The 16,659-nt window shown below is 39.9% G+C and overlaps 1 protein-coding gene across 1 annotated transcript; it reads left to right on the forward strand.

Annotated features, from left to right (window-relative positions):
* The first annotated feature begins 875 nt into the window (after window positions 1–875).
* Window positions 876–16,133, forward strand: LOC125263942. Its single transcript, XM_048183142.1, has 10 exons — window positions 876–889; window positions 1,138–1,296; window positions 3,176–3,285; window positions 3,388–3,472; window positions 3,887–4,082; window positions 4,343–4,411; window positions 6,340–7,256; window positions 10,335–11,110; window positions 12,421–12,615; window positions 14,249–16,133. Exons 1-10 carry the CDS (start codon window positions 876–878, stop codon window positions 14,494–14,496), a joined length of 2,769 nt encoding a protein of 922 aa, XP_048039099.1. The 3' UTR covers window positions 14,497–16,133.
* The last annotated feature ends 526 nt before the right edge of the window (window positions 16,134–16,659 follow it).

Below are 16,659 nucleotides of genomic sequence, written 5' to 3' on the forward strand. Positions count from 1 at the left end.
AAATAAAATATTTTTACATAGATATTAATATTAACAGATGAATACTCTTATGTTTCACAATAATTCTTGAAATTATATATATATATATATTTTAGTCAAAAAGAAACTGGATATTTTCATGTCTTCATTTAAAATGAAAACCAGAAATAATAAAACATAAAAAACAATAACAAAGTCACACTTTATATATAAATCTATACATTGAAAAATATAATTCATATAACAATAGTGTAAATACAAGTACCACCTCAGAATAACACGTTTTTACATTTAAATACATGTAGTTCATTAGTATTAATCAATATATACAGTGAAATTTACTTATATTAACTATACTTCAATACTAGTTATATTCAATATACACAACATATACTTATGAATATTACATGGTAATGAACTCTCGCCTCTTTAAGACGAACTGCTTGTGTAACCCCAGGTGAAAAAATACTATAGTAATTTATAGTAAATATTATAGTGTTTTTGAACCATACTATAGTAAAGTACTTGAATTAATTTGTTGTGGTAATATAACAACTATAGTAATATAAACAAATTACTGTACTAAGTTTTCTTTAATCTTTAGGATATATTATACTACAGTATACACTACAGTTTACTGTAGTAAAAACTAAAGTATACTACAATATTTGTTACAGTTGATAAGTTCACTATAATTAATATTAAAGTATGCTGTAGCATTCATTAACAAAGTGTTGTAAATACTATACTATAGTAAATTGTTGTATACTGTATATATTATAGTTCAAAAACACTATAGTATTTACTATAAATTACTATAGTATTTTTTTCACCTGGGACTTGCTTTATATAAAAGCATCTGCTGAATTAATAAATGTTATTAAATGCATAGAAACATGAGCATTGCAATGTGAGAGTAATAATAATGTTTTTATAAATATGAACCATTTAGGAGCTTTAAGAGCTGAGGTCTAAAAATACATGCATTAGAAATTCCCATTACATTTTAGGATTCATTTTAATATATATTTTTTTTAATTTAATGCAATTATTCTTTAATGCTTGGTGATTTCTCTTTAATTCCGTGTTTCCAATCATTTCTCCACGTGAAAAACACTAATGATGGCTATAATGTGTGGAATCAGTGGAATGATGTAGCTGCTGGAGCCCATCTCAGGGCCTGGCCAGCTCGGAGCTGCTGCGCATGCGCACCGGAGCAGCGCTAATGGCGGAGAGCGTGCGGTCGCCGTTCGATTACCGGGAGCCCCCGACCCTCGACAGCGACGGGGATGGCAGCAAGCCGCCGCCACCGCGCGGGTCAGTCTCTCTCTCCGGTGAAACGGATCGTGCCGTTTGTTTCGGGTGGAATGCTCGGATTCGCATGCGTGCTAACGGTTAGCCGGTCCGGTTCTGTTGTCCTCGTGCACACGCCGTGATGAAAGAAAGCCCGTGGCCTGGCTCTTATCTCGTGCTGTGAGCTCGCGCGTATGTTTACATCGTTATTTTTCCGTAGCTCTTTACCGGGGCACGTAAACGTCCGAAGCGGCCGCGACTCGAACGATTAGCAAAACATCGCGCGAGTGCGCGAAACCTGTCAGCGCGTGCACGGACACTGCTGCTGAGCGCGCTCACGTGTGCAAGCGACCGTTACAACTGTTCACCATGGTAACCGTAGCGATATTTTATACGACCGATAGCGATTATTTTTGTTTAATTGTGTGTGAAACGGATTTTAATGGCCTTATTTTAGTATTTCATACCTAACTAAATAACTACATAGTCAAACCGCTAACATAATATGCATTTTGATTATAATGATGATAATTTAAGTCAGAAAATTGTACATGTTTGTGTATTGTTATCATTTATGTCGCTAAATAGCCAAACAGTTCCAACAAAATATGTATTTTTAATATAATAATAGTGTTACCATTCGTATAGTGAGTAATATTAGTATTTATTAGTAAATATATATGCTAATTTGCATACTGTATTATCATATCTGGCTCAAAGTTTAAGCATATTTTTTAAAACGCGTTCTTTAAGATGTATCCGGTGAAGCGTTTATTAAACTGTTATTGTGATCCAGTTCGCTTTTGTTTTTGTGTTTGTTTGCGTCTATAATTGAATAAATGAAGGATGTTGTTTCAGCACTGATAATAGTAGGGCTGGGTATCGACACAATTTTCAGGATTCAATTCGATTACTATTCACATGCTTTCGATTCGATTACGATTTCGATTCAATATCGATTATTTTGGATGTAGTTTTTCAGTTGCAGTACATGGCAAATTTTCTAGAGGAAAAAAATGACTTATAAGGAAAAAATAACTAATGCTGTAAACTACACATGGGAGTCAGCTGGTACTACTATAATAATATTGAAGGTTAAATTAACTTATTTATATACAAACACTTAAATTGCACTGAATGATGTTTTTATTATAAGTAAAGTTTAGAATTACATAATCATATTTCTACTCCAATTCGTTTTTTTTTTTTAAATATAAACATTTAAATCGCGGCTGTCATAACTGATTTATTCAAACATGCATTAAAAATATTGAAGAACATTAAAAATTATAATGAATATGTAACGGTGCATAGCTATATTTATCAGAATGTTGCTTTCTAGAGTTCACTTTTCTAGCTGACTAATGAGTTTATGGTCACTGAATATGTTTTTCTGAGGTAAATGTGTCGCTACGTGACATTGTTTACAATCTGTTTTATTGACGTCTTTCCGAGGTTGAAACACTGATTGAGCGATTACACGAGACATGATACGGATTTCAGTAAGTTGTACTGTATATTTTAACATACCTTCAGATGTTCATGCATGTTTATTTCACTGTAACTGGTATTAAAGCGGAGGAGAGGATGATCACATGCTTCTCTTTAACTGAGGCGCTAAAGCGATCTGTCACGCCACATTAAACAGCGCCAAAACGGTGTTTATTGTTTGAATCTCATAATAAGATGGACGTCACATATCAAAAGTAACAAAGCACAAAGATTATTGTGATTTATTGGATGGGAGGCGCTACATATTCTGCTCATTCATCAACTGAAAACAGATTAATCAATTCTTGAGATTTAAGAATCGATATCAGTGAGAATCGATTAAAATCAAGAAATCAATATTTTTTACCCAGCCCTAGATAATAGTGTGTATTATATATTGTGTGTTTCGCAGGCGTGTGTGTGGCAGGAAGAGGAAGGGGACGCCGGTTAAAGTGTGTGAACGAGTCGCGTATGTGACGGAAGATGAAGAGGAGAGTCTGTCTGAACACAGTTACAGCCCAGGTACTGAAAAGAAAAGATTTATTGACATGTCAGGCATTACAGGGTTAATTTCTTCATGTTTTGTTTGTGATTGACAGTTTTAACCCTTTGTTCTTGTGTAAGGAGACGAGCAGTATGCAGAGGGAGCTGAAGATCGGCTTCCCCCGCCGGGCAGCCCGTACTTCCTCACCGACCCGTCGCAGCTCTGGTACAGACGCTTTTATCATCAGGGGTTACAGTAATGTCAGGAATACTGTTTACTTCGTTACTTCATTATGCTACTAGAACAGAATGTTGATTATTCTCCTCATATTCTCCATTGTTGCAGCTCCTCTCTTCCCAGTCTGTCAGTAACGCTGTTTAGTTCCTGTCTCTATGAAGCCCCTCCTTCTGAAAAGCACAGTGTGCTCTGATTGGTCGGCTGGAGTAGTGTGTTGTGATTGGTGTTTGGGAAATGTCCTGCCCCTTACCATAACCGCCAGTTTCAACACACTACTAACTAACTCAACCAGGCCCCGCCCCTTTATTCTGTGTGTGAATTATTTAAATGAGGAATATTGTGAAGAAAACTCAAGATGGAGGCGTTTCAGAGAATATTCATCAGTGTGTGTGTGTCCTATAGTGTTCCTGAGCTCGGTGAAGATGGCGCGAGCGGCGTCCGCGGGCCTGTGCTCTTCCACCCGCCAGCCAACTGCAGGATTAGAGAGGTGCATTGTGGGAATCAGGTCCGGCTTGTCGTCATAGCGATTCGAGACATTGCCAAAGGCGAGGAGATCACAGTGGACTACAGCCTGAACGACTGGGGAGAAAATGCCTTGGTAAGTCATCAACATGCATTTAAATAATATGAATTTATTAATTGTCCGAGCCATAAAACACATTTCGTCACAGCTGACAATCACATGATTTTACACGGATTGTGGGAGCAAAACACAAACATTCTTGATTCGGACAGCAATAAAATCACTGACTGAATGTTAAAAATAGCTTACATCCCCGTGAGAAATGGTTACTGTCCCAGTAGGGCTGTTGACACTGTGTGTTTCTTCAGATTCATTTGTGTTCTGTTAAATTGCAGGGGTTTCACAGTTCAGTGTCTCCACGCGGGTTTGAGTGTGGGTTTAACCCAGAGGGGAACATCAAGAAGGTGATTCTTGCAACACATGCACAAACACACGTGTACCTGCACAAATACATATGCGCAAATACATGCATGCACAAACATACGCACAAAATGCATGCATGCATGCACCAACACGCATCGCTCAAACGCACGCATGCACAAGTTCACACAAACGTACACAAGCATACACAAACGCACGCATACACAAATGCACAAAAGCATGCACAAACGCACGCACAAACACGCAAGTCCGCACAAACGCACGCATACACAAATGCACAAAAGCATGCACAAACACAAGTTCACACAAACGCATGCATGCACAAATGCACAAAAGCATGCACAAACACAAGTTCACACAAACGCATGCATGCACAAAAGCATGCACAAACACAAGTTCACACAAACGCATGCACAAACACAAATTCACACAAATGCATGCATGCACAAATGCACAAAAGCATGCACAAGCACAAGTTCACACAAATGCATGCATGCACAAAAGCATGCACAAACGCACGCACAAACACGCAAGTCCGCACAAACGCATGCATACACAAATGCACAAAAGCATGCACAAACGCACACACAAACACGCAAGTCTGCACAAACGCACGCATACACAAATGCACAAAAGCATGCACAAACACAAGTTCACACAAACGCATGCATGCACAAAAGCATGCACAAACGCACACACAAACACATAAGTTTGCTCAAACGCACACATGCACAAGTTCACGCACACATGCACAAGTTCACACAAACGTACACAAGCATGCACAAACACAAGTTCGCACAAAAGCATGCTCAAACGCACACACAAACACAAGTTCACACAAACGCACGCATGCACAAAAGCCTGCACACACAAACACAAGTTCACACAAATGCACGCATGCACAAATGCACAAAAGCATGAACAAACGCACACACAAACACGAGTTCGCTCAAACGCACACATGCACAAGTTCACACAAACGTACCCAAGCATACACAAACGCACGCACAAACACATGGTTTGCACAAACGCACGCATGCACAGATGCACAGATGCACAAAAGCATGCGCAAACGCACACACAAACATGTAAGTCTGAAGAAATGCACACAAGCATGCATGAACTTATGCACAAACACACAAAAGTACGCATACACGTATGCGCAAACACATATGCTCCTGTTACACATGCTGCTTTTCACTAGTTTACATGCACACACTTTATATGAGTCACTCTTTAGAGCTGCCATAAACACTCAATCTGATGTGCATAACGTATTTGAACAAGTTTTCAGTGCATGTGAAAAACGGCAAGGAAAGTGAGCAAAAACAAACCCGGTATGGATAACTTCCATTTGATTCAGGCTATCTGAAAATGGGCTAATAGTTTGCTAAATTGGAAATCTAGCAAAGTTTTAAAACCCATATATTTTTAAATTCTATCTTATGTCAACATATTCCTCCTCCAATAACTGCACATCTCTAGAAACATCCATGAAAGAGAGTTTTGTTGCATTCCACTACACATCAGCAATGTAATTCAACAACTTTTTTTATTGTAATTACTGGTCTGTCAGCACAATAAAACCCCCTAAAGGCCCGTTCACACCAAGGATGACAACTATATAGATAACGATAAAGATATAGTTCTAAAAATTGTTCTCAATATAAAATAATAGCAGAGTTGATTATGACAGCACAGAGGAACTATATCTTTGGAATCACTTTCAGAACAATTTTATCCAGCTAATGAACGATAAAAACATTGACAGCATCACTATAGATCACCCAAGGCGTATTTAATATTGGGCTGGAATGAAAATAAAGTATAGTGGATGGATTGTACTGTTTTTTAACAACATGCCGATTGATGAAACACTTTCAGTTTACAAAATGTATGCATGAAATTTTTTAAGTGAACATGTCTCACAGCTAATTCTCTCTCTCTGTAGGAGGAGGAGCCGGGTTCGCTTCCTCTGTCTCTCACTGTTTCTGACTACCTCACGCCATCATGGTCGCTGTCACCCTCCTCCTCACCGCTGTCTCATTCCGAAGCCAGCGACTCCGATAGAGAGGATGAAGAAGAGGAGGAAGACGACGATGACGACGACGATGATGAAGAAGAGCTCGAGGAGCTGAGGGGCCGAATGATGAGACGGCGCAAGAAAAGGAAAACCTCGGCCAGTGTCAAGAAAAAGACTCAGCCCCGCCCCCTGTCATTCGCTCACCCCGCCCCTTCCTCTTCATCCCCCTTCCAGCAGCCTCTGGCCCCGCCCACCACTAATATAAACAATAACATAAACATAAACATAGGGCATGGCGCAACGCGTCGACAGCACTGTCCCTACTGCGGACGCCATTTCCGCTCGCTCGCCCGGCACCTGGAGAAACACCACGACCAGCAGCCCGAGGTACGAGCCGCCATGGAGCTGTCGCACCTCCCTGCTCACGCTCCGAGCGCCGACTCGTTTCCGTCTCCCGCTCAGCCCTCATCCTCCCTGGGAACGTCGCTGTTTTCCCGGGAGCAGGAACCTTTGTCTTCGCCTTCTAAATCTGGAGCCGTCTCCTTCTCGCTCTCAGTGTCTCCGCCTCCGAATACCTCAAAAAAGACATCCACGGCGCCGACGAGAAAGGTCATCAACAAGAGCGCCGTCGTCACGCCCAACCCTCCTCCCGCCAGGAGAGGGCGCCCGCCGAAGAGAGAGAAAGAACTGCAACTGAAGAAACAGGAGGAGGTGGAGCAGACAAAAGAGGAACCGCCTCCTACGCCTGGTAAAGAGGAAGAAGAGGAGGAGGAGGAGGAAGAGGAGAATGAGTCAGACATGAGAGAAGATGGATCTGCAGAAGAGAAGAATGGTGAAATGACCAGGCAAGTTTGTGTTTGAAACTTTTGTTATTACAGATCACATGAAATCTAAACCGGAGTTTTGCAGTGACCGTGTGTTAGTTTAGAAGTTGCCTCTATGCTAATATTAGCATCTACACCAGCAGACGATATCGTTCTGTAGATTATTAGCACTGCAGTTTTGTCGTTTGCAGCGATACAATGTTAGAATATTACAGCTAGCAACAGACACAGTAGCCCCTCCCTGCAGAACACTCGAGATCCAAGGGGCGAAGTCGGGTAGGTTAAGGTATATGGAAAGTGGGAGGAGTTGGATCTAGAACCAGGGGGTGGAGATGGGTAGGTTTAGAGTCAGGGGGCGGAGTCAGGTAGGGCTATGGATAGTGGGAGGAGTTGGATCAACCCACCCCTTGGATCTTGTGTTCTGCAGTGAGGACCACCTCAACAGACAACCAATCGTGTACTCATGTTTGCCTGCTTTAAACGGTCACGGAAACACTGTGCATTGTATATAAACAGTAAATTCAGTGTTTAAGAGGAAAAATGCCAAATGCGGCGACAATTTGAGTGTAGAAGAGACTGTTTCATTCTTACCTTTGTAGCGTGAAATGTCTATTCAGTATAAACTCGATAGTACAGTCGGCAATATGAAGATGTGCAATGTAAACAGGTCACGTTGTGTTTATCCAATCAAAGTTAACCCAGGGTTTAGGAATGTACAGTGTGAAACATACATTAGTACATCTCTGCACATTTCCAAATCTCCCAGTGTCTCACTCAAACAGGGTGTTCCCCAGGGTTCAGTTCTCGGACCATTATTATTCATTATCTACATTCCGACTCTTGGCCAAATAATTCGTCGCCATGGTTTTAACTACCACTATTATGCAGATGACATCCAGATTTATTCTGTTTGCCGGCCAGATTCTATCCACTCGACTGCCTCATTATCTTCATGTGTGAGTGATTTAAAAGTCTGGCTACACTCTTAGCTTGAACTTGATTAAGACAGAAATCTTAATAACTGATTCCCCATCTCAAATAAAAAATATAACAAATGTTTCTAGGTTTGACCTTGATGCCACATCTTTATTTCCATCTGCCTCTGTTAGAAATTTAGGTACAGTGCATCTGGAAAGTGTTCACAGTGCTTCACCTTCACCACATTTTGTTATGTTACAGCCTTATTCCAAAAGAGATTCTTTATTTTCCTCAAAATTCTACAAATAATACAATGACAACATGAAAAAAGTTTGTTTAAAATCTTTGCAAATTTATTAAAAATAAAAAACAAAAAAAATCACAAGTATTCACAGCTTTTGCTCAATACTTTGTTGAAGCACCTCTGGCACCAATTACAGCCTCAAGTCTTTTTGAGTATGATGCTCAAGCTTGACACACCTATTTTTGGGCAGTTTCTCCCATTCTTCTTTGCAGGACCTCTCAAGGTCCATCAGGTTGGATGGGGAGTGTTGGTGCACAGCCATGTTCAGATCTCTCCAGCGATGTTCAGTCGGGATCAAGTCTGGGCCAATCAAGGACGTTCACAGTGTTTTCCCGTAGCCACTCCTTTGTTGTCTTGGCTGTGTGATTAGGGTCGCTGTCCTGTTGGGAGATGAATCTCCACCCCAGTCTGAGATCCAGAGCGCTCTGGAGCATCAAGGATGTACATTGTTGCATTCATCTTTCCCTCAATCCTGACTAGTCTCCCAGTTCCTGCTGCTGAAAAACATCCCCACAGCATGATGCTGCCACCACCATGCTTCACTGTAGGGATGGTATTGGCCAGGTGATGAGCGGTGCCTGGTTTCCTCCAAACATGACGCTCGCTATTCAGGCCAAAGAGTTCAATCTTTGTTTCATCAGACCAGAGAATTTTGTTTCTCATGGTCTGAGAGTCCTCCAGACGGGCTGTCATGTGACTTTTACTGAGCAGTGGCTTCCGTCTGGCCACTCTACCATACAGGCCTGATTGGTGGAGTGCTGCAGAGATGGTTGTTCTTCTGGAAGGTTTTCCTCTCTCCATAGAGAAATGCTGGAGCTCTGTCAGAGTGACCATCAGGTTCTTGGTCACCTCTCTGTCTAAGGCCCTTCTCCCCCGATCACTCAGTTTGGCCGGACAGCCTGCTCTAGGAAGCTCTTTTTTTTTTAAATAAATTTGCAAAGATTTCAAACAAACTTCTTTCACATTGTCATTATGGGGTATTGTTTGTAGAATTTCGAGGAAAATAATGAATTTAATCCCTTTTGGAATAAGGCTGTAACATAACAAAATGTGGAAAAATTTAAGCGCTGTGAATGCTTTCCAGATGCACTGTATTTGTATTCCTTTTTTTATTTTTTTTCTTCTTCTTCTTCTTCTTCTCTTTGCCTACCTTCTGTGTTGTCTTCATGACACAATGTTAAGTTTCTTTCTTTTGATTTAAAGTTTACTCAACTTCTGTTATATCATGCAACTGCATTATCCATGACTTCTGGACTGGGCAAATGTCCATCATCCATTTAATTGTTACCTCGTATTGATTGTTTGTTGTATCATTGTACCTTGTAAAGCATCCTTGAGCCTAGGCAAGGCACTATATAAATTAAACATCATCATTATTATTATTATTATTATTATTATTATTTTGACCCGGAACACCAAATTAGGTAAAAGATTTGCAGCACAAGGGTTAAGTCATGATGAAACGGAAGTTGTGCTAGTCTTTTCTTCACTATTGTGCCATATTTCCAAGTGTAACTGCTTCTGGAAAAAGAACAAATGTAGGGCGGGGCTTGATTTTGTCTGTGGGGAATTGATTGGATGGTTGTGGTTTGCTATTGGTGGATCTCATGTGAGTGACAGGTTGCCCCGCCCTCATCATCAGAGAAGAGAAGAGATGCTGCAAGAGGGAGGAGAAGATATTCTGATTCAAGATTATGAGGACCATTGAATTTAAAACAATAATGATGTGAACCGATAAATCATTTAGAATAAACACTGCTATATTCCATTAAAAAAAGTTTTGCCTAAACTGCTGAATTGTTTTCCAGGTTAGGCAGTGAAGTTTTCAAAATGATGATATTTCACTGTAGTGATTGTGTTTACTGTAACTCTTGCAGCTCCCAGCGCTCACACATGCCTCCTCTGCTGTCCTCGCTCTCCACGCTGGTCATGTACCTCCGTCGACAGCAGCACTCCTCCTTTCTCTCGCTCTCTCGTGCCGCGGGCTCGGCGGAGGCCTGGCGTCTCCTCTGCCACTCCAGTTTGGCTCTTCTCATCCTGTACAACCGCCATCGTGAGTGCGAGGTGGCCAAACTCACCATTCAGGACTACCGCGACCGTAACTCCGTCTCCCCGTCGGACGCGTCTCTTTCCCCTTTCGAACGGCACGTCCTCTGTCACCTCACCCGCGTGGGCGTGTTGGGCAAACGCGGCCGTGTTCAGCCTCTCATCCTTCCTCCGCATTCAGAGGCTTGTCTGGACCTTCTCCTAAAGACATCTGCGGATGTGGGCGTTGATCCCGAGAGCCCCTACGTGTTTTCCCGGCCGTATCATTCCCCGGCCACGCCGCTCCGCGGCACTGACCTTCTCCGGAGCCTGGCACGCACTAGCGGCGCTAAAAACCCTACAACGCTCACCGCGCCCCGCGCCCGCCGCCAAGTGGCCATCCTCACACAGCTCCTGCTGCTCGAGGAGGGCGAAAGAGCCCCGGGCGCCGCCGCAAAGAGATTGGAGGATTTCCTGCAGAGGGAGTACCATGTGACTCAAAGCTGCACTCGGATTGGTCAGGACCCAGCGCTGATGAACCGCGTGGGGCGAGTGGTGCTGTACGGAGAGCGGGAAGGGGTTCTGTTCAGAGGGATGAGTCTGCAGCACATCTGCCTCGAGCTGGACGGTAAGAAACGAAACGCTAAAATATCATTTCTAAAGGTTTTGTGTGCACTCAATAGAGCAGAGCATGTACATGTGACATCACATCTGCTAAAAGCATAAATGCACCGATACTACAATGGATACCCTCATAAAGCGCATAATAAATTAATAATATACAGCTTTTCTTTTCGATTAACAGCTGTGTTACATTTTGTTTTGCAGTATCTAAGTGTAAATTAGCAGTCCATATATTAGGACTGTGAGGTGTGACAGTGCATACTTTTCAATGCTATAAATGTGTTTTCCCACAGTTAATGCTACGTTAGATATATTTACAGTGTTACATATTTACTCAATACCCCACAGATAATTTTTTATAGCATGTTAAAATTGCCACTTTTTGGGGGTAAGCAAAAAGTGTCCCTTTAAATGCAAATGAGCTGCTGCTCCTGCCCACTTTCAAGAAGAGGTGGAGATTCAAGAGCTCATGCAACAACAAAAGAGGACAATCTCACGCACTGAAAATGTCAGAAACTGTCAGTAATGGTGTTCAGTTTGAACTCATGCTTTTATCAACTATTAGTACAAGCCTTTTGTAGCGGAGCCCGTCCGAATGATGGCCAAAACTTTACTGAGTTTTATGTTTTTTATACTTCACTCAAAAGATGAAGCGTGATGACACAAAAGATGATTTTTCACTCCAGAAAATCACCGTAACAACAAAATAAAGAACAGTAGAAGTGTGCATTAAAGTCTTATCCATAAACTCCCTCTCTCTCTTGCATTATCATCAACATACACAGCGAATTACACAGAAACACTCGTTACAACTAACAGTAAACAGATCTATACAGACCTTATGCCTTTTCAAGGTGCTTAATAAAAACTTTATATCCGTAAATCAACTCCGATGAACTGTAATAAAGTGCTCTCCCTTCATCGCTGCCATATCCAGTATCGCTCTGGAGACTGTAAGCTGGATCATGAACAGTTGGTGCTGATCCATCCTTGAGTAACAACTTTTTAACTTTTGTTTTGTCCCTTTGTACAAAGCAGTCTGGTGTAAAATGAATAGTGCAGACATAAACAAATTTAGGTGTATAGTGGTGCATTCCCTTAAAAAATAAGACGAATCCACTGCTCCGTCAGCTCTGATGTCAGGAGTACATTAAAAAAAGGAGTAGGTGCATTTTTATCATATGGTTGTGTACGCACACTGCCAACACACATGTATGCTCAAACACCATTTAAAAGTGAATTTTGCATAATAGGTTGCATTCAGAGTATTGCATCTGAACACAAACTGTTAAAGTTTTCTTTCTGTTTCGGCAGTGATGTCTGGAAACTCTGCCGACTCTTTCTCGGACGAGTCCGATGGAGAAGGCAATGAGAATAAGGAGAGAGCTGAAGTTGTAAAGAAGAGAGCCCCCAGTAATCGAGGGCCTCCGCCGAAGAAGGGAAACAACCCGCGCCTGTCACCGGCCACGCCCTCACCGCTCAAGAGGCGGAGCTCACAGGTCAAATCGGGTGAGTCACATGATGCACTGCTAAGCTTGAGATTCAAGAACTGGCTTCATTTCTTTACTAAAATATAGTTTTTAATGACATTTAGTGCTGGGCGGTATACTGGTTCATATGGTATACGATGATTTCAGTGTCTGCTGCCTCACTCACTATACATGAACTTCTTCTGCAGAGCTGCTCTTAGTCATTTTATGAACATTTCACCGTTTAATTTGATAAAACTATAAAACTAAACATGACATACCGTGAAACTGCCAGAATCTTAAAAAAATAACGTCATACAGATTTTCGGTCATACCGCCCAGCACTAACATTTAGTTCTGTTCCTTAAAATAAGTTATGTTGAATCTGAGTTGTAAGTTTTGATTCTGAAATCAAGTGCATATTGATATATGCAGATATATTGAGATTTTATATATATATATATATATATATATATATATGTATATATATATATATATATATATATATATATATGATTGAAAAATATTGTTTTGGTTTTTATATTTTTACAAAATATTGTAAAATAAAAAAAACAATTTCATTGAGCAGTTGTTATTCATGTGTTATTTACTATCTTTAAATATCTGCCAATATGTCAGATATCGGCATTGGCCATCAAAAAATTTTGTAAATATGTAAAATATTTATTTATTTTATTTATATTTATTTATTAAGTTTTATTGCAGCAATTGTTATGTGTTATTTACTATCTTTATATTAAATATATATCGCCGAATATATCGGATATCAGCATTGGCCTTCAAAAATTTTGTAAATATGTCAAATGTTTACTAATTTAATAAATATTTAAAATAAATCTAAATTTTATTGCAACAATTGTTATTTATGTTTTATTTACTATCTTTAAATATATCTGCCAAACATGACGGATATCGGCATTGGCTGTCAAAGATTTTGTAAATATGTAAAATATTTATTAATTTAGCAAATATGTAAAATATATCTAAATTTTATTGCAGCAATTGTTAATCATTTATTAATTGCTATCTTTAAATAAATATATCTGCCAATATGTTGGATATCGGCATTGGCCATCAAAAATTTTGTAAATATGTAAAATATTTATTTATTTAGCAAATATGTAAACTAAATCTATTTTTTTGCAGCAGTTGTTATTTATGTGTTATTTACTATCTTTATATTAAATATATATCTGATATCGGCATTGGCCATCGAAAATGTTGTAAATATGTCAAATGTTTACTAACTTATAAAATATTTAAATAAATCTAAATTTAATTGCAGCAGTTATTTATGTGTTATTTACTGTCTTTTATATTAAACAACATCAGCTGCATTACATTTTGTTTTACAATATCTAGGTGTAAATTAGCCGTCCATATATCAGGACTGTGAGGTGTGACAGGGCATACTTTACAATGCTAGAAATGTGATTTTACGGCAGCTAATACTATGTTAGATATATTTACAATGTTACATGTTTACTCAAACATAAAATATATGGGATACCGATCATCAGCTAAAACAATTTCCACAAAATAAAAGGTACTTTGATTTTTTTTTTAAATGTAAAAAACAAATGATGGTAGGACCGAACATTGGAGTTTGTGTTGACGTAACCTAACATTCATGGTGTTTGCGTGTTCCTCAGGTAAGCGTGGCGTCCTGAAGCGGCCCTGGTCGGAGGCGGAGCGTGTCGCCGTGGAGACGCACCTCAAGCGGAACATCATGGAACTGCGCGTTCCTGCAAAGGCGGACTGCGAGCGATGTCTGCAGCACTGCCCTCTGCTGGTCAGCAATCAGCGCGACTGGAGGGCCATCAAGTTCTACTGCCACAACCGCATCCAGTTACTGAAGAAACAGGGACGGCGGGAAGGGAACGCGGCAGCCGTCTGCTAACTGCAGTAACACACACTCACACACACACACACACACACACACACACACTGTCATCGTTAACTCACCCTGACGTCATTCCAAAGGAGAAATTAGGAATCTTCATACAGCTTTAATCCATCTGTTATGTCTGTGAAGTGCTAAAAATGACAAAACGGCACTAAAGAGGATCATAACAGAATTCATATGAGTGACATTAACAGAAGAGCTGTATGAAGATTCACTCTACTGTAGAACGACACGAGTAAACGACGACTTCTTCTAAGCTATCACACAGTGCAATGATCATGTGTGTATCGCACACACACTTCCCACATTCCCGAGTGTGTGTGTTTCTCAGACCACTTCTGTGTCTGTCAAACTAAGGAACCGTTTCACACACAGTCCAGTATTCAAACTCAAAGTTTGGCTCAGAAACTGTACCGTGACTTTATTTCTCAATGCCGAAACTATTTTTACGCGAATGACATTATTCGTCCCATGGAGTTTTGCTGTGATGGATTTGGACTGATTTTTCTTTGTTTTTCTCTCCACCAACCGGTTATGAAACAGTGTTTGATGATTTGGGACCAGCGTTTCTTTCAGAGGTCAGAGGTCAATCTTACCTCACGCCGTCTGGACCTCTGCAGACCTGCTCTACTGTCGGACTGAATCTCATCAGAACATGTCCAGCTCGTATTTCATGCTGAAATCAACAAAGAGGAAATTATATTTTGCATGAAGATAATGAAGCCTGTTTTTATGATGCTTTTTGCATTTGTGATTGTAGTAGATTTTGCATTACATTAATAATATTTTTTTATTATTTGTGTTCTTAAATGTCTGAAAATTATGGAAGCTTGTTTCCGCCATGGAATAAAAAGAAAAAAAAATCAAAAAGTTTCATCTCATAATTGCAAGTTAAAATTGTGTCAGAATTGTGAGGTATAAACTTGCCTTTTTAATTTTTTTATATTCTGTGGCAGAAACAAGCTTCCATAGAAAATAGCTTCATGATGCAGAAAATCTCTGTGAGAAATGGGCTTCATTTTATTCATGCAAAAAATTTGCATGCAATCAAATGAGTTTTGAGTTTTTCCCCATGCATCTTTTAGTTTAGTGTGTGAACTTTGACCTGGACGTGTTCATCGCAGTGAGATTCCTCCATCTGTTCTCAGCTGAATTGCCTTACCTCTGGTTGTGTTGTTGTGGATCTTCTCCGGTTGCAGTGACGCTGATGTTAGACTGGAGCTTCTATGCATCAGACGGCAGCCGTTCAGCTCAACACGTCACGCTTTAGGGATCACTGAGTTTTGAGATCCATCACTTTCATTCCATCTGAGTTTGATTTTCTCCTCTGTGCCAAACAGAACATGTTCACGTGAGATCTGACGGCGTTTACCTCCCCTCCTCTGAACTCTGCTCTGTACAGTGACGTATCGTAACTGTGATATTAGACGGTAGAAGTGCTCATGTACATTCTGTAAATACTGACTTGTATGAAAGTACTACATTTTAAAGTTGTTTTCTTAAATGCTGTTGTAAAGGTCTATCAGATTTTAGCGAGATGATATCCTGACAAATACAGAGGTTAATGTCACATTATTTGAATTTCAGATTGTCATGTGCTTTTATTAAATTACAAACACATGAAAAACCAATTGTGTGCATTTTTGATTTTTGAGTGTGTTTCTTGTGTCCCTCTGATGAACACTAGATGGAGCCACAGCAGTATTCTCCCTCGAGTTGAGTGAGTGTATAGTATGTATACTCTGCTCAGAATTTGCTTTATGTCTGGAATACATTTTAACAAGCAGTGTGACAAATGAAATTATTTGATCAGACCTAAAACTGGATTAAAACCAGCTGAATTAATCACCCTCAGACTTTGCATTTCACAGACTTTTATTACAATAACAAAAAAATTTCATAACAGACACGTATTGCAAAGACTGAAAGTACAACATATATTCTTCAGATTTGCAATCCTATAAAAGAGTAGTTAAATATTTCATGTCTACATGTTTTTTTTTAATGGTACCAAAAACATTTCACTTCAACACTTGTAAGTAATGATACATTCAGCTATTCACAGAGCAGATTTACACATGCGGTTCAACAGAGCTAGAAATCAGATGCATGATTATTTGATCCAACTATAATCATTGCACATGTGTGTAGACCAGT

This window comes from Megalobrama amblycephala, linkage group LG3 (assembly GCF_018812025.1).
Source record: "Megalobrama amblycephala isolate DHTTF-2021 linkage group LG3, ASM1881202v1, whole genome shotgun sequence".
Taxonomy (NCBI): Eukaryota; Metazoa; Chordata; class Actinopteri; order Cypriniformes; family Xenocyprididae; genus Megalobrama; species Megalobrama amblycephala.